This window comes from Drosophila persimilis, unplaced genomic scaffold (assembly GCF_003286085.1).
Source record: "Drosophila persimilis strain 14011-0111.01,24,50 unplaced genomic scaffold, DperRS2 tig00000700-arrow-arrow-pilon, whole genome shotgun sequence".
Lineage (NCBI taxonomy): Eukaryota > Metazoa > Arthropoda > Insecta > Diptera > Drosophilidae > Drosophila > Drosophila persimilis.
The window spans coordinates 1751441-1774294 of record NW_020825340.1 but is presented as its reverse complement, the minus strand read 5'-3'; the positions used below and the strand labels follow the sequence as shown (position 1 = coordinate 1774294).

The 22854-nt window shown below is 47.3% G+C and overlaps 8 protein-coding genes across 8 annotated transcripts; 6 read left to right on the top strand and 2 right to left on the bottom strand.

Moving 5' to 3' along the window:
- The first annotated feature begins 305 nt into the window (after positions 1-305).
- LOC6599017 (arylsulfatase B) lies at positions 306-2442 on the top strand. Its single transcript, XM_002024049.2, has 5 exons — positions 306-448; positions 518-677; positions 732-1220; positions 1279-2175; positions 2240-2442. Exons 1-5 carry the CDS (start codon positions 308-310, stop codon positions 2278-2280), a joined length of 1728 nt encoding a protein of 575 aa, XP_002024085.1. The 5' UTR covers positions 306-307; the 3' UTR covers positions 2281-2442.
- An 83-nt stretch (positions 2443-2525) lies between these two features.
- On the top strand, positions 2526-4076 carry LOC6599016. The gene is made up of 2 exons (XM_002024048.2): positions 2526-2957; positions 3028-4076. The coding sequence occupies exons 1-2, from the start codon at positions 2616-2618 to the stop codon at positions 3931-3933; spliced, it is 1248 nt and encodes a 415-aa protein (XP_002024084.1). The 5' UTR covers positions 2526-2615; the 3' UTR covers positions 3934-4076.
- Positions 4077-4240: 164 nt separating this feature from the next.
- Positions 4241-6226, top strand: LOC6599015 (probable ATP-dependent RNA helicase DDX52). Its single transcript, XM_002024047.2, has 3 exons — positions 4241-4307; positions 4366-5753; positions 5813-6226. Exons 1-3 carry the CDS (start codon positions 4245-4247, stop codon positions 6153-6155), a joined length of 1794 nt encoding a protein of 597 aa, XP_002024083.1. The 5' UTR covers positions 4241-4244; the 3' UTR covers positions 6156-6226.
- Positions 6227-6377: 151 nt separating this feature from the next.
- On the top strand, positions 6378-8944 carry LOC6599014 (nucleobindin-2). Its single transcript, XM_026992055.1, has 2 exons — positions 6378-6731; positions 6797-8944. The coding sequence occupies exons 1-2, from the start codon at positions 6468-6470 to the stop codon at positions 8369-8371; spliced, it is 1839 nt and encodes a 612-aa protein (XP_026847856.1). The 5' UTR covers positions 6378-6467; the 3' UTR covers positions 8372-8944.
- Positions 8945-11698: 2754 nt separating this feature from the next.
- Positions 11699-16352, top strand: LOC6599007 (flocculation protein FLO11). Its single transcript, XM_002024039.2, has 4 exons — positions 11699-11805; positions 12457-12701; positions 12745-12971; positions 15897-16352. The coding sequence occupies exons 1-4, from the start codon at positions 11699-11701 to the stop codon at positions 16350-16352; spliced, it is 1035 nt and encodes a 344-aa protein (XP_002024075.2).
- Positions 16353-16377: 25 nt separating this feature from the next.
- On the bottom strand, positions 16378-17238 carry LOC6599006. Its single transcript, XM_002024038.2, has 3 exons — positions 17079-17238; positions 16880-17002; positions 16378-16814 (listed from the first exon to the last, which is right to left on the bottom strand). The coding sequence occupies exons 1-3, from the start codon at positions 17214-17216 to the stop codon at positions 16608-16610; spliced, it is 468 nt and encodes a 155-aa protein (XP_002024074.1). The 5' UTR covers positions 17217-17238; the 3' UTR covers positions 16378-16607.
- Positions 17239-21441: 4203 nt separating this feature from the next.
- Positions 21442-21960, top strand: LOC6599003 (histone H3.v1). Its single transcript, XM_002024035.2, has one exon. The coding sequence runs from the start codon at positions 21442-21444 to the stop codon at positions 21958-21960; it is 519 nt and encodes a 172-aa protein (XP_002024071.2).
- A 25-nt stretch (positions 21961-21985) lies between these two features.
- LOC6599002 lies at positions 21986-22846 on the bottom strand. Its single transcript, XM_002024034.2, has 3 exons — positions 22687-22846; positions 22488-22610; positions 21986-22422 (listed from the first exon to the last, which is right to left on the bottom strand). Exons 1-3 carry the CDS (start codon positions 22822-22824, stop codon positions 22216-22218), a joined length of 468 nt encoding a protein of 155 aa, XP_002024070.1. The 5' UTR covers positions 22825-22846; the 3' UTR covers positions 21986-22215.
- Positions 22847-22854: the final 8 nt, after the last annotated feature.

The following is a 22854-nucleotide window of genomic DNA, read 5'->3' as shown; positions in this document are numbered from 1 at the left end:
CTCAACGGAAGCCAATCAAAATCAACTTAAAAGTCTTGCATTTACAGCCTGTTGTCGTTGCCGAACATTAATTACATAGTCAATCAAGTTTGTGAGTGGCTGCTAATTTGGACGAACCCCTCGCAACTTAAACAAACTGAAACAGACCCAAAGACTGAAACTGAAATCGAGCCGAGTCGAGTCGATTCGTGGCAAGATATTACGTGGACCTCTCTCCCACCGTCAGTTGCTTGGGAGCTGTTGTACATAGCGGTACGCAGCACGCGATTAAAATTAGTTCATTAGTTTGGAAATTAAGTAACACACAATGAAAGGCTTATCAGCGTTTCTATTGCTTTTACTCTGCTTTCAACGAGCGAAGACAGATGAGACACCAGCATCAGCAGCATCAGCAACAGCAGAAACAGCAGGGCGTCCCAATATAATCATTATATTGGCCGATGACATGGTAGAACAAGTTTCTCAGACATAAAGCACCGATTTTCCAAAACAAACCAGCATTTGTAATATATTGCAGGGGTTCGATGATGTCAGCTTTCGCGGTGGACGGGAGTTTCTAACTCCCAATATCGATGCCTTGGCCTTCCATGGACGGATTCTGGACCGCTTGTATGCGCCGGCCATGTGCACTCCATCTCGTGGAGCTCTCCTCAGCGGTCGCTATCCAATACACACAGGTAATATCTACTGTCTTGTAAAAGTTGGTGTTCATCAATCAATTTATGCAACAGGCACTCAACACTTTGTAATTAGCAATGAGGAACCCTGGGGACTTACTCTGAATGCCACACTGATGCCGGAGATCTTTCAGCAGGCCGGTTACTCCACCAACTTGATAGGCAAATGGCATTTGGGCTTCTCCCGTCCGGAGTACACGCCTACCCGACGCGGATTCGACTATCACTATGGCTACTGGGGCGCCTACATAGACTACTATCAGAGGCGCTCGAAGATGCCCGCTCGTAATTACTCTCTCGGCTATGACTTTCGTCGGAATATGGAGCTGGAGTGCAGGGATCGTGGCGTATATGTCACAGACTTGCTGACCAACGAGGCGGAGCGTGTGATAAGGGAGCGGGAAGGGCAGGAGCAGCCTTTGTTCCTGGTACTCAGCCATCTCGCCACACACACGGCGAATGAAGACGATCCCTTGCAGGCACCTGAGGAGGAGATTCGAAAGTTTGCTTACATTAAGGATCCCAACAGAAGGAAATATGCAGGTTGGTTAGATTCTTTTTACCCCAAAAATGTTCGTGCTGATTAACAGAACCTTTGCAGCCATGGTCTCCAAGCTTGACCAAAGTGTGGGGCGCATTGTCAGCGCATTGAACAGCACGGGTCAGCTGGAGAACAGCATTGTGATCTTCTACTCTGACAATGGCGCTCCGTCAGTGGGCATGTTTGCCAATACAGGCTCCAACTGGCCGCTCCGAGGCCAAAAGAACACTCCTTGGGAGGGAGGAGTGCGCGTAGCCGGCGCCATTTGGAGTGCGCAGCTGCAGGCACGCGGCAACATTTTCACCCAGCCCATTTATGTGGCGGATTGGCTACCCTCTCTGGCTCATGCCGCGGGCATCGGGCTGCCCCACACTCTCGAGCTGGATGGCATAGACTTGTGGCCGCAGTTGGCAGGACCTGTGGATGCACCACATGTGCCGCGTGAAATTCTGCACATCTTGGACGATGAGTGGCGGGTCACTTCATTCCAAATGGGACACTGGAAGTATATAAACGGCACCACTTCGGCGGGACAGTATGATCAAGTGCTCACCTACCGCGAGCTAGATGACCTGGATCCTCGTGAGAGCCGCTATGTGGTGACGGTACGCAATTCACCCACTTCCCGAGCCCTAGCCCGCCACGATATTCGACGCATGACGCAGCAGCGGGTGATGACCTTGCGACGGTCGGCTGCCGTCCGCTGCGGGGATCTTCAACGAGGCTGCAATCCTTTGGTAGAGGAGTGTGTGTACGATATTTGGGACGATCCGTGTGAGAAAAACAATTTGGTGTATTCCACGAGACATTCTGAGGTTCTGGCAGCGTTGCGGCAGCGCGTCCAAATGCTGCGCGAAGGAGCCTCGGCACCGGGAAATCGGCAGGGCATAAGAAGATCTGATCCAACTTTGCACAAGTGCACATGGGATGTATTTGAGGTGGAGAAACCTGCATTGGGTGAGCTTGATCTGCTGCAAATATTAATGGTTTTCACTCATTTGATTGATTTATTGATTTGTAGCGCCCGTGGAATGCAATTACCACGGCAGTCCCTGCGAATAACCGTTAGCCAATATCGTGTTTACGATACTATCGACTAAACAAAACAACCATTCTGGCAGAACTGTCCCACAGGAATTTTTTAAACATCTCTAAAATAACTTTAAGGCACTCATTCATTTGAATATACTCGTAAATATTCTACATTAAATTAAATTAACCAAAGCTCACAAGACGCAACATTCAAATACCGGTAAAGTGGCGCCCAAACAGCTGACCGCGAGAGTGTGAACACACATGCGTGTTTGCACATACATTTACTTCAAGGGGTTGTTGGGCGTCGGAACCACCACAAAACCGGAGAATCATACGACGACAGACAGACAACAAAACAAACCATGGAGGAGCGCGCTGTTTTGGCCAATATTGCTTCTATTATTACTAAGGATTTGCTGATTGATCAGCAGCCCAAAGGCGATGGGCCAACAGAGATTTCATCGAATAATTACCCCCTTCTGGCGGCCAGTGATGACGACGAGGCGGAGATCTTTGCATTAATGCAGCAGAAACGTGGTTCGTCCTCAAATCTCAAGCGCAGAGAGACAATGGAACAAGCGAAGCCGCAGAAACCTCGTAAAATTGCCAAATTGCAGTGGACATATGGGGATCTAAACCTCCTACACCGGTATGTGGAGGCTCAATTCGAATCTTATTTGCATATGCGCAAGCTATCGTTTCTGGTAAGTGCCAAAGTCGGAGAAAACACCCCTGCCCCTGGCAAAGTCATTTAATTCCGCCCACCCTTTGCAGAAAATTCAACAATCATTGGGGGAGATACTACAGGAAATTAGCCTGCCCGGGTACCCGAGCCCTCCGCCTCAGACAGTGTTTTCGCTGGCCATGTGGAAACTAGCCACCGACGAACACTTCGAAGAGATTTCTAGGAAGTATCAGCTGCCGTGGGCACTCTGCCAGCAGGTGGTGCGTAGCTTCTGGAATGTTATATCCGACAACTATGAGAGTTTCATCAAATGGCCAAACTCTCTGGCAGCACAACAGAACACGCTGCAGGGTTATCAGAGCCTTCCGCAGCTCAAGTGCTTCAAAGAGCTGTTCGGCATCATTACGCTGAAGCGCCTGGATGTCTTCCTGGAGTCGGAGCATGCCGAGGTTCCAGTTGTCCTGCAACTCATCTGCAATGCCGAGAAAAAAATCATCGACTGCTATGTGGAACTGGCCCACGAGTACACATTCGAGGATTCGCCGATTGGCCAAACACTTGCGTTGAACCCTAGGACAATGCCAGCCGGCAGCTACCTCATTGGAAATAGTGTCTTTCCACTCAAATCGTATTTGATGCGACCCATCGAGTCAGAATGCTTTCGCAAGGATGCAGTGTTCAACGATCTGATGAAGCCTGCTTTCCAGCTGGCCGAGAAGGTCCTCGACGCATTGGCTCGTCGTTTCAACACTCTGTACGCCCTGGAGGCGCGAGATCTGAACGAAGTCCGTCTCATAGTGGAGAGCATTTGTGCCATGCACAATCTCTGCGAGGAGTTCAGGGATGATTACTTGGATCAGCTGTCGATTTCTGAAGGACGGACAAATTTTACCTGGGGCGGCATAGTGGATGACATTAAAGGGAGTGAGAGTAACAATCAAGGACTGCGAAGGCGTGTTGACCTCATGGATGAGTTAGTGGCCATGGAGCCCTGAGATTGAAAATTCCATAATCTTAAGAAATTAATGTAAGGATTAGGATGGTGTTTTATTTTATGACTAAGTTGAATGTCTTCTAGCAGCTGATCATCGGTTTATGCTTTTGTTTTCTGAACGGAAAAAATATAATTTAAAAATCACGAAAGGTAATTTATTCAATTAATTAATTGAATTTATCAAATGAATTATTTGAAATTGAAATCGATGATAGTGCGCATTACAGCACATTTTGTGCCTTCGTTTTTTATGGTATGGCAACTCTGGTTGCAGCAAAACAAATGCACGTGCGATGAAATTTAGCAACGAAAATGGACGAGCATGATATATTTAAACTATTAACTGCAGGAGTACGGTTTTCCAAAAAGCCAAAGGTGTGTATAAATTGTGTGAATAAAATTTAACACATTTCGACTAATGGCACCCTTGCAGAACCCCATCAAACCGAGCAAAACTGTTGTCAGCTCTCAGACAGAGCTGGAGCCGCAGCCGGAGCAGCCGCAACAAGTTAAGAAAGCAGACGAGGAAACAGAAAACACAGAATTTCGACTACTGGGAGATGCAGCCGGCGCTCTTGCAGCTGCGCCCAAGCGCAAAAAGGCCAAGGATGAGAAGAAACTCTCAGCAGAACAGCAGGAACTGCAAAAGATCACGGAGCAGGCAAATGCATCGAGGAAGCAACACAGCATAACAGCGCTGGGCAAGAACATTCCGGCGCCCGTGTTAAGCTTCGATGACCTGATTAGGGATTACAAGCTACTGCCACGCCTACAACAGAACGTTCTCTCGTACGGCTTCTCCCAGCCCACACCTATCCAAATGCAAGCATTACCGGTGCTGTTCCAGAAGCGGGCTCTGATGGCCTGTGCGCCCACTGGTTCCGGAAAGACATTGGCCTTTCTCACACCGATTATCAATGGCCTCCGCTCCCATAAAACGACCGGGCTGAGGGCCTTAGTCTTGGCCCCAACGCGAGAGCTGGCGCAGCAAATCTATCGCGAGTGTTCAGAGCTGACGAGGGAGACAGGTCTGCGCACTCATTTCATCAGCAAAGTAAGCGAAGCTAAGCAAAAGCATGGAGCGGAGTGCAAGCAGAAGTATGATATTCTCATCTCCACCCCGAATCGAGTGAGGTTCTTGCTGCAACAACAACCTCCTCTGCTCGATCTTAAGGGTGTCGAGTGGTTTGTACTGGACGAGGCGGATCGACTGATGGAGGAGGGACAAAACAACTTTAAGGAACAGCTGGATGACATCTACGCCGCCTGTTCGCATCCGCAGAAGTGCGTGGCCTTTTTCAGTGCCACATACACGGTCCCTGTGGCCAAGTGGGCGTTGCGGCATCTCAAGAACCTTGTACGGATCACAATTGGTGTGCAGAACAGCGCCACGGATACAGTCCAACAGGAACTGCTGTTCGTTGGATCCGAGAGTGGCAAGCTGGTGGCCATGAGAAACCTGGTGCGCCAAGGCCTTCAGCCGCCTGTTCTTGTCTTTGTCCAAAGCAAAGACCGTGCAAAGCAGTTGTTTGAAGAGCTGCTCTACGACGGCATCAACGTGGACGTGATTCACGCCGAGCGTTCCCAGCATCAACGTGATAACTGCGTGCGTGCCTTCCGCGAGGGAAACATTTGGGTCCTGATTTGCACGGAGCTTATGGGGCGCGGTATTGACTTCAAAGGCGTTAATCTTGTCATTAATTATGATTTCCCACCCACGACCATCTCTTACATTCATCGCATTGGGCGCACGGGTCGCGCGGGTCGTCCAGGCCGTGCCATTACCTTCTTCACGCAGGATGATACGGCAAATTTGAGAAGGTAACTCGAACGCAGATGATAAAAGTCGTACTATTATATAACTTTTGTCTTTTTCTTAGCATTGCCTTGATCATTAAGAACTCCGGCGGTACTGTTCCGGAATACATGCTACAAATGAAGAAAGTTCGCAAATCGGAGGCCAGAATACGAGCCAAGAAGCCACTGGAGCGCGAGGACATTTCCACAAAAATACGACCAGAGGCTAGTATTGAGGCAACCCAGAAATCCGCAAAACTGCAGAAGATTCAGAAAACGGAAAATATTCTCAAAAAGCGCGCAGGCAGGGAAAACGCTACCAAAACGACACAAAAAACTGAAAGTGGTCTGAACAAGCTCACGAAAAAAGCTGTTGAGCCAAAACTGAAAAAGTTGAAAAAAATTAAAAAAGATTTGAAAGCCTAGATAGTCAGCAATAGTAGTCGTAAAAGTATGTTTAAGCTGAAAACAGTAAAATAAAATAATTTCTGCTCCGATATTACAAATTTTTTACAAAATATAAATTCAAAAACCGTGCTAAATTCTTGCGTGTGCTGACAGCTGATTGAAGAGTGTTGGGAAAGACCGAGAATATCGATAAGTTTGCTATCGACTCTTTTGTATTTCATTTTACGTTCGACACGTCAGAATATTTAATTTTATTCAATTATTTGCACAGTTGCCGAATCAGAACAAAAGAAACCCTCAGGCACGCGCTTAGAGACAACAGTTGCAGCCATGAAGTGCAAGCAAGCACACAATCTGTCCTTGCTGGGCTTGGCTTTGGTTGTTTCCATCGCGATTTCGGCGGTGACAGCTTTACCCGTGACGCAAAACAAAAAGACGGACCCCAAGGAGGCTGAATCCAGCAGTACCCCCGCCACAGCTGACGTGGAGACGGCTCTGGAGTATGAGCGCTATCTAAGAGAAGTGGTCGAGGCTCTAGAAGCTGATCCCGAGTTCCGCCAGAAATTGGACAAAGCCCCGGAGGCAGACATACGTGTAAGAGTGTTGGGTGTTGGGGATTTCCCATATGTTTGCGATAACCAAGGTCTTCTGTTTTGTAGAGTGGCAAAATCGCTCAAGAGCTGGACTATGTGAATCATCATGTAAGAACCAAGCTTGACGAAATAAAGCGACGAGAGTTGGAGCGTTTGCGTGAACTGGCAAATCAGGCCTACGAGCTGAGTAACGACATCGATCGAAAACATCTGAAGGTGCCTCTGCATTTGGATCACGACAATGAGCACACTTTCGAGATAGAAGATTTGAAAAAGTTAATTCAGAAAACCTCGGATGATTTGGCCGAGGCGGATCGCAAGCGTCGTGGGGATTTCAAGGAGTACGAAATGCAAAAGGAGTTCGAGCGCGAGGCTCAGAAGAAGGAAATGGATGAGGCGTCACGTAAGAAGTTCGAAGAGGATCTCAAACAAAAGGAGGAGAAGCACAAGGATCATGGAAAACTGCATCATCCTGGCAACAAGGCTCAACTGGAAGAGGTCTGGGAAAAGCAGGACCACATGGACAAGAATGACTTTGAACCCAAGACCTTCTTCTCCATCCACGACGTGGACAGCAACGGCTACTGGGATGAGGCTGAAGTGAAGGCCCTGTTTGTCAAGGAGCTGGACAAGGTCTACCAAAGTGATCTCCCCGAGGACGATATGCGCGAAAGGGCTGAGGAAATGGAGCGAATGCGTGAGCATTATTTCCAGGAGACCGACACCAATCACGATGGCTTGATCAGCATCGAGGAGTTCATGATGCAAACATCGAAGGACGAGTTCCAGAAAGATCCCGAATGGGAGACCATCGACCAACAGCCGCAATACACTCACGAGGAGTATCTGGAGTATGAGCGCCGCCGTCAGGAGGAAGTGCAACGAATGATTGCCCAGGGACAACTGCCGCCTCATCCAAATATGCCTCAAGGCTACTATTCAGCGCCGCCACCCGGCGGTGTGGCCTACCACCCGCCAAATGGACAACTACACTACCAGCAGCAAGATCAACAGCACGCGCAACAGCAGCAACAATATGCCCAGCAGCAGCAGCAATACGCGCAGCAGTACCAACAGCAGCAATACGGGAATGGACAACCTGTCCAATTGCACCCCAATCAGGTCTATCAGCATGCCGGACAGATCCCACAACAGCAGCCTGTCTATCAGCAGCCACAGCCTGTTCAATATCAACAACAACAGCAGCCCGTGCAGCAACAGCAGCAGCCCGTGCAGCAACAGCAACAGCCCGTGCAGCAACAGCAGCAGCCCGTGCAGCAACAGCAGCAACAGCAGCAGCCCGTGCAGCAACAGCAGCAGCCCGTGCAGCAACAGCAACAGCCCGTGCAGCAACAGCAGCAGCCCGTGCAATATCAGCAGCAACAACCTGTTCAGCAACAGCAGCAGCCAGTGCAGCAGCAGCAACAACAACCTATCTATCAACAACAGCAGTCCGGAAACCAGCAATCGGCACCACAACAACAGCAACAGCAGCAGCAACAGCCCGTGCAACAACAACAGCCCCAAGCTCAGCAATTGAATAATCAAAGCCCGCCACCTGTACAGAATCAGCAGCTTCCGGTACAGCAGCAACAGAAAGAGCATAAACAAAATCAACCAATACCACAGCAGCAACACTAAACATTCCTTGGTTGGCGCATTTGGCATAGAAAACGTATAGAAATTTAATTAAATTTTTGGTTGATTCTGAGACCACTGATCGGACTGAAATAGCAACACACAAAACAATATCTCACTATGATAATGGGGCAAGAAAAAAATAACAATCGATTGTCGAAGCGGCTGCCACATTGTCTTTCCATTGTACTAGTAAATCTTTCTTTTTTATACTCTTCATTCTTCTCCTGTCCCTCTGCATTATGCAACATTTTTTTAATCCATTTTTTGGACATATTACTATATATATAATATGAGTTTTTATAGCAGACAAATAAATAAATGTTTGGGTCAAACCACAAAAGAAAACTTTACAAGTGATTATATGTATGCTGCACGGTAGAACTAGTATAATAAAAGATAATGGCCACAAAAACAACCTTAACGCATTTAGAGCTATCAGAATACAATTGGCGAGAGAATCACAACGATGAATCTGAATTCCACAACGTCTAGATGCAGTACGAACGCAAGTAGTAGTACTATATTATTATTAAATCTCGTTATTTTGCAATCAATATTAAAATTCAAAATGTATTAATTTCAGATCACTCAGTTCCTTCGGTGTCTATTTAATATTATTGTCGTTAGACTCCGCGTTTTTATTAGTTCCGTATTCCTCCCTCTCGATACATTTATTGCTTACACTGTTTAGATCTTGATCATGTCTGCCCCAGATGCGGTAAACTGACAAAATGTAACTCAATACATTTAACTGATTGACTGGCAATGGAAAATATTTGTCCAATTATGAAAGCTCTAAACATTCAATCAGTAAATTCAGATTCGATCCCAAGAAACAAGTTTTCCCAAAAGTGACGAGAGGTAACTTACGAGTAGTCGTATTAAAAACTCATATATTCTGCCAGTATGGTTAACCTGGTTACAATTTTGCTCAAATTATCCAATTGTTCAAACATTGTATCTTAGGGCGTACTTTAGCAAATGTCAAATATTTGGATATTTTGCTCCGTATTGATATACATCACATTCCATTAACTTCTGCTTTTCCATGTGGACAATGTACATTGTACAAGTATGTACAGTACCCGCGATAAGAGGAACAAACTGAAGCAGGACCCTAACGGATCGCTATAAATAATCCGAGTCGGCCGCCCACCAATCACAAAACTCGGTCAACTCTCGACAGCTCCAGACATTCACCGCCAGCTCAAAACTAAGGCCAAAATGAAGTTCCTTTTCGTAGTCGTTCTCATTGCTCTGGCCATCCAGTTGACAGTAGCACAGAGCTCCACTGCCACAACGGAAGCCGCAACGACCACAACGACAGCTGCGTCCACAGATACGACCACGACGACAGCGGCATCAGTGACCAGTGCTACGACCAACAAAACAAATAAGCTTTGCTGGAGGGGAAACAACTGGTGCAACACCCGCCAGCAGGTCAAGTGCAAGAACCCCAAGAATTGCATCAAGACCATCGTGGTGGTGCGTCGCCATAGGGGCTGAGTCTGAGTGCAGATCGAATTCGAAAAGATCAATAAATAACACATTAATTGTAAAGTGAATTATTCGTTATGAATAGTAAGGATGGGCAGCAAGTGGAGAAATTTGTTGATACTGTTTCAGCTCGATCGTTGTCCGCTACAAGATATACGAGGGCTGTTCAATAAGTCCGTGACTTTGTGAATGAAACACAGTTATTTGGATAAACAATCATTTTATTGTTCAAAATAGTCTCCTTTTAGCTCTATATACTTTGTCCAACGTTTCTCCAAATTTTGTATCCCTTAGAGAAGGGTATGTCGAGGTCCTCGAAAAAGCCTTTGTGTCTGTGACACGGCTTAATCGTCGGAATCATGAAGTCATTTCTTCAGGTTTGGAACCAGAAACCGTCACCCGGTGCCAAATCCGGCGAATATTTTAATATATTTTAAATATTTTAAAAATCGTGAAGGATGGCGAATGTGTGCTGAATGATTCCGTTCTACTGGCAGACATATCCGATGAAATCTGCAATCCCACATTGGAGCTATCTTAAAACAGCCCCGCCTTCTTCATAGGCCATATCGAAAACTTTGTCTTCAGAAAACGAAGCAGAAAAGTCGTCGTGATGAAGAGGAGGATCGAACCCGGGCTGGCTCAGGTGGACCTGAATAGACATGACCCCGTCCGAAATGTAAGTTCTTGGCTTGCAAAACCGAATCATTGCTTATACCCTTTCTCTTATTAACGCAGCAACAGGAACCCGAGTCGGAGGAGAGTGATTTAGAAATGCTTTCCTGCCATGACACCTCCAGGCGCTCTAGGAGTCCGTCATTGCTAAAGATGTAGAAGTGCCCCCTATTTTCCTATAAAAAAACCCCGTTCTCGTGAAAGTCCTCAAAAGTAAAGTCACATAAATTGTATGCTTTCGGAACAATCGTGATATTTATTGGTTGTTAATTTGTACAAAATTGACTTCTTCTAGCCTCTATGGCGACGCACCACCACGATGGTCTTGATGCAATTCTTGGGGTTCTTGCACTTGACCTGCTGGCGGGTGTTGCACCAGTTGTTTCCCCTCCAGCAAAGCTTATTTGTTTTCTTGGTCGTAGCACTGGTCACTGATGCCGCTGTCGTCGTGGTCGTATCTGTGGACGCAGCTGTCGTTGTGGTCGTTGCGGCTTCCGTTGTGGCAGTGGAGCTCTGTGCTACTGTCAACTGGATGGCCAGAGCAATGAGAACGACTACGAAAAGGAACTTCATTTTGGCCTTAGTTTTGAGCTGGCAGTGAATGTCTGGAGCTGTCGAGAGTTGACCGAGTTTTGTGGTTGGTGGGAGGCCGACTCGGATTATTTATAGGGATCCGTTGAGTTCCTGCTTCGGTTTGTTCCTCTTATCGCGGGTACTGTACATACTTCTTATGTTTCCTCACCTGGAAAGAAGTATGTAAAAGGAAGGAATCAATACGAGGCAAATATCCAAATATTTGCCATTCGCCAATGTGATATGTTTAAACAATTGGATAATTTGAACCGAACTGTAACCAGATTAAGCACTTGGGTACATGGAGTAGGAAACGGAGGTAACTGACAGAAAACATGAATTATACAGGTGGGCTGTCGACGACTCTTGGGAAAAACATCTCTTCGGCCCATATTTGGATCCACTGACTGAACACTTAGAGCTTATGTAAGCTGGACAAATATTTGGCTTACATTTTGTCGGCCTCTCGCAGCTGGTGCGAATATAAATCGGTAATAGTATAAAAACGGCGGATGCCACATCAACTAATCACAAAACTCTTTCATATTCAGTCGACTAGAGCTCTACCCAGCAGTTCCCGAAATGAAGCTCCTTTTCCTCGTCACCTTGTTCGCTCTGGCCCTGCAGTTGGTAGCCTCAGCCACGACTACAACGCAGTCATCCGTCACGAAGTGCAAGAACCCGAGCAGGTGCATCAGGACCTACGTGATTGTGACTCGCAGAAGGAACACTTCGGGCTGAATGCTGAAAGCTGAACAACTTTAATCCCATTTGCCCAATAAAGAATATTACCTGAATCATTTGTGGGCTTCGTATTCGTCAGCGTAGTGTGTATCCCCCAGATTCTGGGAGAGTTGGTCTTTCGTTGATCTAGTCCTATTTGTCCGAGGTGAAATGTCATTTCTTGATCAGGAGACCAGCCAAACGATTGGTATCATAAATAAGGACGTTCAGTATTTCACGATTTTCGCAAAAAATCTTTATATATGGCAAAAAATTTGCTTATTTTTGTACTGGAGATTTTTATGTCGATCGACAGTCTGGATCCCGCAAGATTTTAAAAAAGGAGTCTAATACTTAGGATTTCGTCAATTTGGCCCTTCGTCATTCTTGCCCTATTAGCCCAACATATAGCCGCCAAATTTTTCGCTCTGCCAATAATTGAAGAACTGATTTTTCTGTACCGGCTATTGACCTAAATTCTTCAGCCATGTAAATCAAATCAAAAATTCGTAATGCAATTGTCTTTTACTGAGTTCATGGTAAGAGCAGGGAATACTGCTGGACATGTTTTCGGATCACTTAACCGCGATTGGATCTCTGGCTACGCCTTGCGTTAGATCCACGACTGCTGGAGCGTCCATTGGAGCGACCACCGCTACCACGAGAGCGGGCATTGCCTCCATTGGAGCGTCCGCCACCGCGCCCACCACGCTGCCGGTCCTCTCCTCGTCCGCCGCCGCCCCTGCGTCCACCTCCCCTTTCGCCGTCATCACGTCCTCTCCTGCCCCTTCCGCGACCGCCCTCGTCGCGACCTCTTCCGCCTCCTCCACAGCCACCATCATGGCGACGGTGGGGCCGTCTGGTAGATGCAGAGGCCGATGCAGATGTGGTCGAGGCCGATGCAGATGTGGTCGAGGCCGATGCAGATGTGGTCGAGGCTGCCACGGTCGTGGTCTCGGTTGCCGTCTCCGTAGTGGAGGCTGCTTCCGTGCTGCTGGTGCTTCCGGAGCTGCTGGTGCTCGATGTGGAGGATGCCGCTGTGGCCAGGGGAACGAGAGCGGCCAGGATGGCCAGGGAAAGCACAAAAAGGTATCGCATCGTGACTCTTGTTTCTGCTCAGGCTTCTGTTCAGGTTCGTGTCCCAATCGTCAATCACACCTTGCTATTTATACCAGACTTCGTATATCCAATCGGAGATACATAGCGAGATTGTCTTCGAGCAGAATATGTGCTCTACCGCTCTTCTGGGGCTTTCCGAGCCCCTTATGTATACATAGATGTTAGCCATTTAATTGTCTTTTTCGCCTGCTTTTTCTTTTTGTTTTTTTCGACTACTTTGGGAAGCCGCGAAGTGCGTCAGTTCTTCACATGAAAGATGCCATATTATTAAGTGTGCTTACACTGCAAGAAAAACTCGAACAGTGAGCAAAACACTCACAACATTGGATGGTGATATCTGGTGTAGGTTGTAAATGAATATTTTGTCTATCAATATTCAATACTCAAATTGAACCATGGAAAGTAAACTTTCACTGTAATTGTTTTATAGTCTAAACATCCACATGTGTAATGGGATGCCAACCTTCACATCATCATCGGATCATAAAAGCACAAAAACTCCTATTTTCTAATTCATTGTTTAACCGCTAAGAACACGTGTATTGACAAAGCCGTGCGGCGTCCGCAGAGCTATCTCACAAAAACAGATACCAGAACTGGTATATGAATAAGTTGAAAATAAAGAACGAAAGAGCAATTGAATCGTGTTCTGGAAACCACTAAACCAGAATAAATTTGCCGTTTCCAAAGTTCTGGCATTTCTGTCATTTCTGGTACTTCCGTTACAAGCACTCTTTAGCGGATTTCCACAGATCAAGTACCAGTAGTAATTTTTGTCTCCCCATGAAGAATGCTCCCCTCCGTCTATAGGATAGGAGTTTTTTAAGCTGGTAAGCTGATTTCCCACAGTATATACACATCTCCTGCAGTAACGTTCTGATCGAGATAATCGAAATCATTGCGTGAGACGGAGCTTGGCTTGTGGATCTGATGCCTTAGCATACTTTTTGGGTGCTGTTCGGACTTTCTTAGCTGCAGCATTTCCCCACTTTATTCTGCTATTTTATCGTTCTGCATGCTTCGAATGGGAAGATATTGGAAGGGGAACGTATGGTATAAGAGAAGAATAGCTAGAGCTACCCAAAAAGTATGCCAATTAAACCCCACCTGGAGTGGTCCCCTGTCTCGTGCCATGTTAATTGGTTTTCCCCAAAATTTCACTTACGTCGATCAAGAACAAACTGAAAAAACAATACCACAATAGGTACTGTAATCGTAAAGTGATCTTGTGAAAGGGAATGAACGGAATGGAGGGGAGTTCTTGGAGACACATCTGTGGATGAGTGGAGTGGATGCTGGATGCTATAAATATCCATTCTGGAGCCACTGCCACCAACAGTTCCAAGCGGTCCAAACGAGTCCACACACTTACAATGCGCTCCGTTATCGCTCTTTCTCTGGTCTTCCTGGCCATGCTCGTCCTGTGCAGCCAGGTCTCGGCCACCGGGTCCACAACAACAACGGCATCCGCATCGGCAACAACAACAACAACAGCAGCGGCGGCCACCACAACCACCTCTGCTTCGGCAACCACCACCACAGATGCCTCAGCCACAACCACAACAGATGCCTCGGCCACGACCACAACCGCAGCCACCACCAAGAAGCACCGCCGCCGCCGTGTCATTATCAAACGGATCATAGTCCGCCGTGGCGGAGTCCGTCGAAGGGCGACGGAAGGCTCAACCAATGGCGTCCACCGGCGTCGTGAGGTGGTCCGTGTCCGCAGGACGGTCCGCCGAATCTAATCCGATCCCCTATGACCCTATGACCCTATGGCCATTATCTCCAATATACATATAATAAAATCTGCATTTTTCAAGTATTTTGATTGTACATCTGTAAAGCAGGAAAGTTACCACCTTCCAGTTTCCAGTACCAGTTTCTTGCTCTTTAGCTCTGAAAGGATCCAATGCTAATACAAAAAGTAGTAAAAGTAGTAGTACATCCAGAGATGGGCATTGGATACATCTAGCCGGCACAGTGAAATGATCGTGGAACAGCCAAGGATCACTAAAGATACTTCATATTCCTCCCAAACGGATGCAAATCAGCTGCTGCACTTGATGATGGGCTATCCGTGGGCTGTCACATTTGATGGAAGTGTTTACTCGTCATATCGTCTACAGGTGTCTATGGTCTATGATTCTCCGAATGATGAGTGGTTACTGTGGTTCCGGTTCCTATTCCTAACTGCTGCAGTGCCACTTATCGAAGCTCTACAATTAACATGGTCCACATACTCGTAGAAAGCCAAGATTGTCAAAGAAGGACCCTCATTAATGATCAAAGCCTATAAGCTATAGCTTTAAGCCGCAGTTTAAAGACTGTCACCATCAGAGTAGAAAGCTGAAGTGCTTGTAATATAAAAAACTACTTCAGAAAAGCCCAATGTTCTCGGATCAAGCTCGTACTTTTTATCGAGCCATGTTTATTTAGAAATTCTGTTTTCGGGACTCCAAATATTGACACGATTTCTTCTGTTGGCCCAGACAGCGTTAGCCAGAGTGTTTTCTCGCCACTGTACTCGTACATTCAGCTCCTAAGGTACCCAAATTAGCCCTATAGAATGTTATCAGTGAATACTGATACTTTTTTTTATAAATAGAATATTGTCACGCTTCAGACATATGGGCATATGCATGTACATACGAGTATGTGGGTATATGCAAATATGTACACAGAAGCGAGAGTGGTCTCCAGTTATCTAAAACTTTCCATTGAATTATTGCCATAATCGTTTGATTTAAAAATCGCCGAGAACAATGGAAATTGAGATTTGAACGAGTGCCTACAAATGGGCGACCTATAAAAAACCATACTTTATCGACTGGAAGATACAGTCAGCTAATAGTTAGTACAAAGAAAAGTCACGATGCGTCCAATTAGAGCGCTCTTTCTAGCCATCCTGGCCGCACTCATGGTGCTGTCTTTCCAGTTAACACCGCCTGCCACCGGCTCGTCCTCCGGCACTCCTACCAGCACCTCGCCCGCCGGCACGCCTACCAGCACCTCGCCCGCCGGCACGCCTACCAGCACCTCACCCGCCGGCACGCCTACCAGCACCTCGCCCGCCGGCACGCCTACCAGCAGCTCGCCCTCCGGCACTCCTGCCAGCAGCTCGTCCTCCGACACTTCGCCAGCTACGACCACCACAACAACAGAAGCCACGACGACAACCACAACAGAAGAGGCGACTACCAAGAAGCACCATCGCCGCATCCATCGCAGGCGTATAGTGATTATCCGTAGAGAGAGACGCGGCGGGGATAACAGGAGGAACAGGAGGAACAGGAGACTTAGGCGTGAAGGTGGAAGCGGTGGGGACGTGAGGCGTGTACGTGTTCATGAGCGTCGCAGAGTGCGCTTGGGCCGAAGGTTCTCCCGGGTGTAAAAAACCCATAAATACTCGTAATTACTCACGAAGAAAGCCAATAAATGTTTACTAATGCGAATTTTGGTACACTTATACAGGGGTCATACATTATACCCACTGGTTCTATGTAATTGAGAGCTGCTCTGATCGTATTGCTCTGGAAGTCTGTATTATTGTAGCAATAGATAGATAAATGCTGGCCGCAAATGAAGAAATTGTAAACATAGAGCCGCCCCGAGTCCTAGTGTCCTAGTGTCCTAGAGTCCTAGAGTCCTAGAATGGCGGCTTCTCAATGCCACACTCATCGGGCTTCTTGAAGACGAGCGCGTAGGCTAGAATGGGGGGGACATTGCTGTCCTCGGAGGCAGCTGACAGCAGCGAGTGCGTGGAGCAGGTCTCCATGAAGAGCGTCTCCGCATCGAAAGCACTCCAGCGCCCAAGCGCTAGCTGCTCCTTGACGTATTTCAGTTGGGTATTTATCTGTGGTGGCATTGGTCAGTGGGGTTTTCGGGAGCCACTTTAGGGCTAAGACGCAGACAACCCACCATTGGCACCAGCAGCGGAGTGCGACAGCAATTAAAGAACTCGGCCACAAACTTACGGATGTTCTCAGGTTGGGATTTCGCATTGATCGCCTGCTGCAGGATGACCCGAACGATGGCGCGAATCTGGGAAAAGGGATATTGGATATAGGAAGTCATCGGTTATTCGGGATAAGTGAAAAGTCGGCAGACCGCTCTGCACCTCTGGATGTTGGCAGATGTAGGCCCAGTTTCCACGGCGCAGCTCCTTCTGTATGCGCGGTATGGTGTTGTATTTCCCGATTGCCCGCGAGTCCCATTTGCCGAGATCCCAGATCTTTACTTGGGTTTCTTTCGCCATTTGTAACAGATGTTTTTAATACGTAAATTTGGATATACTGATTGAACGAATGAGTGATGGAATGATTGCTAGATTGATTAGATAGAGCCTTGTTGTTGTAAATGGGTGGCAGTCTTGAAAGACGCTGGATTCTATCGATGTTATCGATCGTGTAAAAGTGTCATCGGACATCCTCGACGATTGCATTGGTATCGAAATGGAATATATTCGAAATATCATTCTCTATTTAGAAATCGAGTTCAAAGATAAGTTTTTCGAACAACCCCAATCAAATATGAGCTACCCGCGCTCGAAAAATACTCATGATACTTGATACGATTTTTAGGTATTTGTTTTTATATCGATCAGCAGTCTGGACTTCCAAGGCCCTGGGAAAGTAGGTCGTTCGCTGATCAGGCCCTATTTTCCCTATTTGTAACTATATTGTAACGAATGGGAGATATGAGTTGGCTGACTATTGGGTTTCCTGCCGTATGGACTCTAAACAGTATGTCTTGGCTCGGAGCCGTTTGGAAATAAAGTCTTCCTCTGTCTCTGTTTGCCAATCCGGAATAAGAACGGATCGTATATGCTTGATCAACCCCAATAGCCGAGTCGAATAGCCATTTCTGTCTCTCCCCCCGTCATGTTTAACGCCTAGAATATACGAGCTACAGAAGCCAAATTTCTGTGATTGCCACGTCCCCTCCGACCAATAAAGGGAGAAAATCTCTGGCATCCAAAACGTTGAAGATATGACCATATCTAACAGATTGCCGAATCTGGATCAGATCGGAACATTATTCCACGCTCACTAATTCTCTCTCTCTCTCTCTCTCTCTCTCTCTCTCTGACTCTGTCTCTGTCTCTCCCTCCCTCACTCTCATTATCGTGCAGTGCGCGCCCCCCGTCAGAGAGAAGCGAGACAGCAACACAGCTGGTGTCGGAGAGAGAGAGAGAGAGAGAGAGATAGATGTAGCAAATAAATGGAAGCTTATAAAACTCGAATGGAAGGGGGATAAACAATTAACATTAGAACAGATGTTCTTAGCGGTCGTGGTTCCTCTATTTATCTCTATGTTTTTTTCCATCTCTCCCGATAATTTCAAGCAAAAATATCGCCACATTAACCAACAAATCAATTCGTCCCTTCACGAGAAGCGATACATAAGACAGAGAGAGACAGAGCATTCGTCAGTCATCGGCTCGTATAATTCCCCAAACAACATATTGTATAGGTTACATAAATCATACACAATATTTCGACTATTGGGCGGTCGATCTGGTCGTGGCATGTCGTGCCACTCAATGGGCATCTAAGGCAATCCCTTCTTAATCCCCTCTTCATGGCTTAACCCTCATAAAATAATGTGAATCAAATAAAAAAATCCGTAGTGCAATTGTCTTTCACTGAGCTCATGGTGAAAGCAGGGAATACTGCTGGACATGTTTTCGGATCACTTAACCGCGATTGGATCTCTGGCTACGCCTTGCGTTAGATCCACGACTGCTGGAGCGTCCATTGGAGCGACCACCGCTACCACGAGAGCGGGCATTGCCTCCATTGGAGCGTCCGCCACCGCGCCCACCACGCTGCCGGTCCTCTCCTCGTCCGCCGCCGCCCCTGCGTCCACCTCCCCTTTCGCCATCATCACGCCCACGTCGCGACCTCTGCCACCTCCTCCACAGCCACCATCATGGTGACGGTGGGGCCGTCTGGTAGATGCAGAGGCCGATGCAGATGTGGTCGAGGCTGCCACGGTCGTGGTTACTGCTTCCGTGGTCTCGGTTGCCGTCTCCGTAGTGGAGGCTGCTTCCGTAATGGGATGCCAACCTTCACATCATCATCGGATCATAAAAGCACAAAAACTCCTATTTTCTAATTCATTGTTTAACCGCTAAGAACACGTGTATTGACAAAGCCGTGCGGCGTCCGCAGAGCTATCTCACAAAAACAGATACCAGAACTGGTATATGAATAAGTTGAAAATAAAGAACGAAAGAGCAATTGAATCGTGTTCTGGAAACCACTAAACCAGAATAAATTTGCCGTTTCCAAAGTTCTGGCATTTCTGTCATTTCTGGTACTTCCGTTACAAGCACTCTTTAGCGGATTTCCACAGATCAAGTACCAGTAGTAATTTTTGTCTCCCCATGAAGAATGCTCCCCTCCGTCTATAGGATAGGAGTTTTTTAAGCTGGTAAGCTGATTTCCCACAGTATATACACATCTCCTGCAGTAACGTTCTGATCGAGATAATCGAAATCATTGCGTGAGACGGAGCTTGGCTTGCGGATCTGATGCCTTAGCATACTTTTTGGGTGCTGTTCGGACTTTCTTAGCTGCAGCATTTCCCCACTTTATTCTGCTATTTTATCGTTCTGCATGCTTCGAATGGGAAGATATTGGAAGGGGAACGTATGGTATAAGAGAAGAATAGCTAGAGCTACCCAAAAAGTATGCCAATTAAACCCCACCTGGAGTGGTCCCCTGTCTCGTGCCATGTTAATTGGTTTTCCCCAAAATTTCACTTACGTCGATCAAGAACAAACTGAAAAAACAATACCACAATAGGTACTGTAATCGTAAAGTGATCTTGTGAAAGGGAATGAACGGAATGGAGGGGAGTTCTTGGAGACACATCTGTGGATGAGTGGAGTGGATGCTGGATGCTATAAATATCCATTCTGGAGCCACTGCCACCAACAGTTCCAAGCGGTCCAAACGAGTCCACACACTTACAATGCGCTCCGTTATCGCTCTTTCTCTGGTCTTCCTGGCCATGCTCGTCCTGTGCAGCCAGGTCTCGGCCACCGGGTCCACAACAACAACGGCATCCGCATCGGCAACAACAACAACAACAGCAGCGGCGGCCACCACAACCACCTCTGCTTCGGCAACCACCACCACAGATGCCTCAGCCACAACCACAACAGATGCCTCGGCCACGACCACAACCGCAGCCACCACCAAGAAGCACCGCCGCCGCCGTGTCATTATCAAACGGATCATAGTCCGCCGTGGCGGAGTCCGTCGAAGGGCGACGGAAGGCTCAACCAATGGCGTCCACCGGCGTCGTGAGGTGGTCCGTGTCCGCAGGACGGTCCGCCGAATCTAATCCGATCCCCTATGACCCTATGACCCTATGGCCATTATCTCCAATATACATATAATAAAATCTGCATTTTTCAAGTATTTTGATTGTACATCTGTAAAGCAGGAAAGTTACCACCTTCCAGTTTCCAGTACCAGTTTCTTGCTCTTTAGCTCTGAAAGGATCCAATGCTAATACAAAAAGTAGTAAAAGTAGTAGTACATCCAGAGATGGGCATTGGATACATCTAGCCGGCACAGTGAAATGATCGTGGAACAGCCAAGGATCACTAAAGATACTTCATATTCCTCCCAAACGGATGCAAATCAGCTGCTGCACTTGATGATGGGCTATCCGTGGGCTGTCACATTTGATGGAAGTGTTTACTCGTCATATCGTCTACAGGTGTCTATGGTCTATGATTCTCCGAATGATGAGTGGTTACTGTGGTTCCGGTTCCTATTCCTAACTGCTGCAGTGCCACTTATCGAAGCTCTACAATTAACATGGTCCACATACTCGTAGAAAGCCAAGATTGTCAAAGAAGGACCCTCATTAATGATCAAAGCCTATAAGCTATAGCTTTAAGCCGCAGTTTAAAGACTGTCACCATCAGAGTAGAAAGCTGAAGTGCTTGTAATATAAAAAACTACTTCAGAAAAGCCCAATGTTCTCGGATCAAGCTCGTACTTTTTATCGAGCCATGTTTATTTAGAAATTCTGTTTTCGGGACTCCAAATATTGACACGATTTCTTCTGTTGGCCCAGACAGCGTTAGCCAGAGTGTTTTCTCGCCACTGTACTCGTACATTCAGCTCCTAAGGTACCCAAATTAGCCCTATAGAATGTTATCAGTGAATACTGATACTTTTTTTTATAAATAGAATATTGTCACGCTTCAGACATATGGGCATATGCATGTACATACGAGTATGTGGGTATATGCAAATATGTACACAGAAGCGAGAGTGGTCTCCAGTTATCTAAAACTTTCCATTGAATTATTGCCATAATCGTTTGATTTAAAAATCGCCGAGAACAATGGAAATTGAGATTTGAACGAGTGCCTACAAATGGGCGACCTATAAAAAACCATACTTTATCGACTGGAAGATACAGTCAGCTAATAGTTAGTACAAAGAAAAGTCACGATGCGTCCAATTAGAGCGCTCTTTCTAGCCATCCTGGCCGCACTCATGGTGCTGTCTTTCCAGTTAACACCGCCTGCCACCGGCTCGTCCTCCGGCACTCCTACCAGCACCTCGCCCGCCGGCACGCCTACCAGCACCTCGCCCGCCGGCACGCCTACCAGCACCTCACCCGCCGGCACGCCTACCAGCACCTCGCCCGCCGGCACGCCTACCAGCAGCTCGCCCTCCGGCACTCCTGCCAGCAGCTCGTCCTCCGACACTTCGCCAGCTACGACCACCACAACAACAGAAGCCACGACGACAACCACAACAGAAGAGGCGACTACCAAGAAGCACCATCGCCGCATCCATCGCAGGCGTATAGTGATTATCCGTAGAGAGAGACGCGGCGGGGATAACAGGAGGAACAGGAGGAACAGGAGACTTAGGCGTGAAGGTGGAAGCGGTGGGGACGTGAGGCGTGTACGTGTTCATGAGCGTCGCAGAGTGCGCTTGGGCCGAAGGTTCTCCCGGGTGTAAAAAACCCATAAATACTCGTAATTACTCACGAAGAAAGCCAATAAATGTTTACTAATGCGAATTTTGGTACACTTATACAGGGGTCATACATTATACCCACTGGTTCTATGTAATTGAGAGCTGCTCTGATCGTATTGCTCTGGAAGTCTGTATTATTGTAGCAATAGATAGATAAATGCTGGCCGCAAGTGAAGAAATTGTAAACATAGAGCCGCCCCGAGTCCTAGAGTCCTAGTGTCCTAGAGTCCTAGAGTCCTAGAATGGCGGCTTCTCAATGCCACACTCATCGGGCTTCTTGAAGACGAGCGCGTAGGCTAGAATGGGGGGGACATTGCTGTCCTCGGAGGCAGCTGACAGCAGCGAGTGCGTGGAGCAGGTCTCCATGAAGAGCGTCTCCGCATCGAAAGCACTCCAGCGCCCAAGCGCTAGCTGCTCCTTGACGTATTTCAGTTGGGTATTTATCTGTGGTGGCATTGGTCAGTGGGGTTTTCGGGAGCCACTTTAGGGCTAAGACGCAGACAACCCACCATTGGCACCAGCAGCGGAGTGCGACAGCAATTAAAGAACTCGGCCACAAACTTACGGATGTTCTCAGGTTGGGATTTCGCATTGATCGCCTGCTGCAGGATGACCCGAACGATGGCGCGAATCTGGGAAAAGGGATATTGGATATAGGAAGTCATCGGTTATTCGGGATAAGTGAAAAGTCGGCAGACCGCTCTGCACCTCTGGATGTTGGCAGATGTAGGCCCAGTTTCCACGGCGCAGCTCCTTCTGTATGCGCGGTATGGTGTTGTATTTCCCGATTGCCCGCGAGTCCCATTTGCCGAGATCCCAGATCTTTACTTGGGTTTCTTTCGCCATTTGTAACAGATGTTTTTAATACGTAAATTT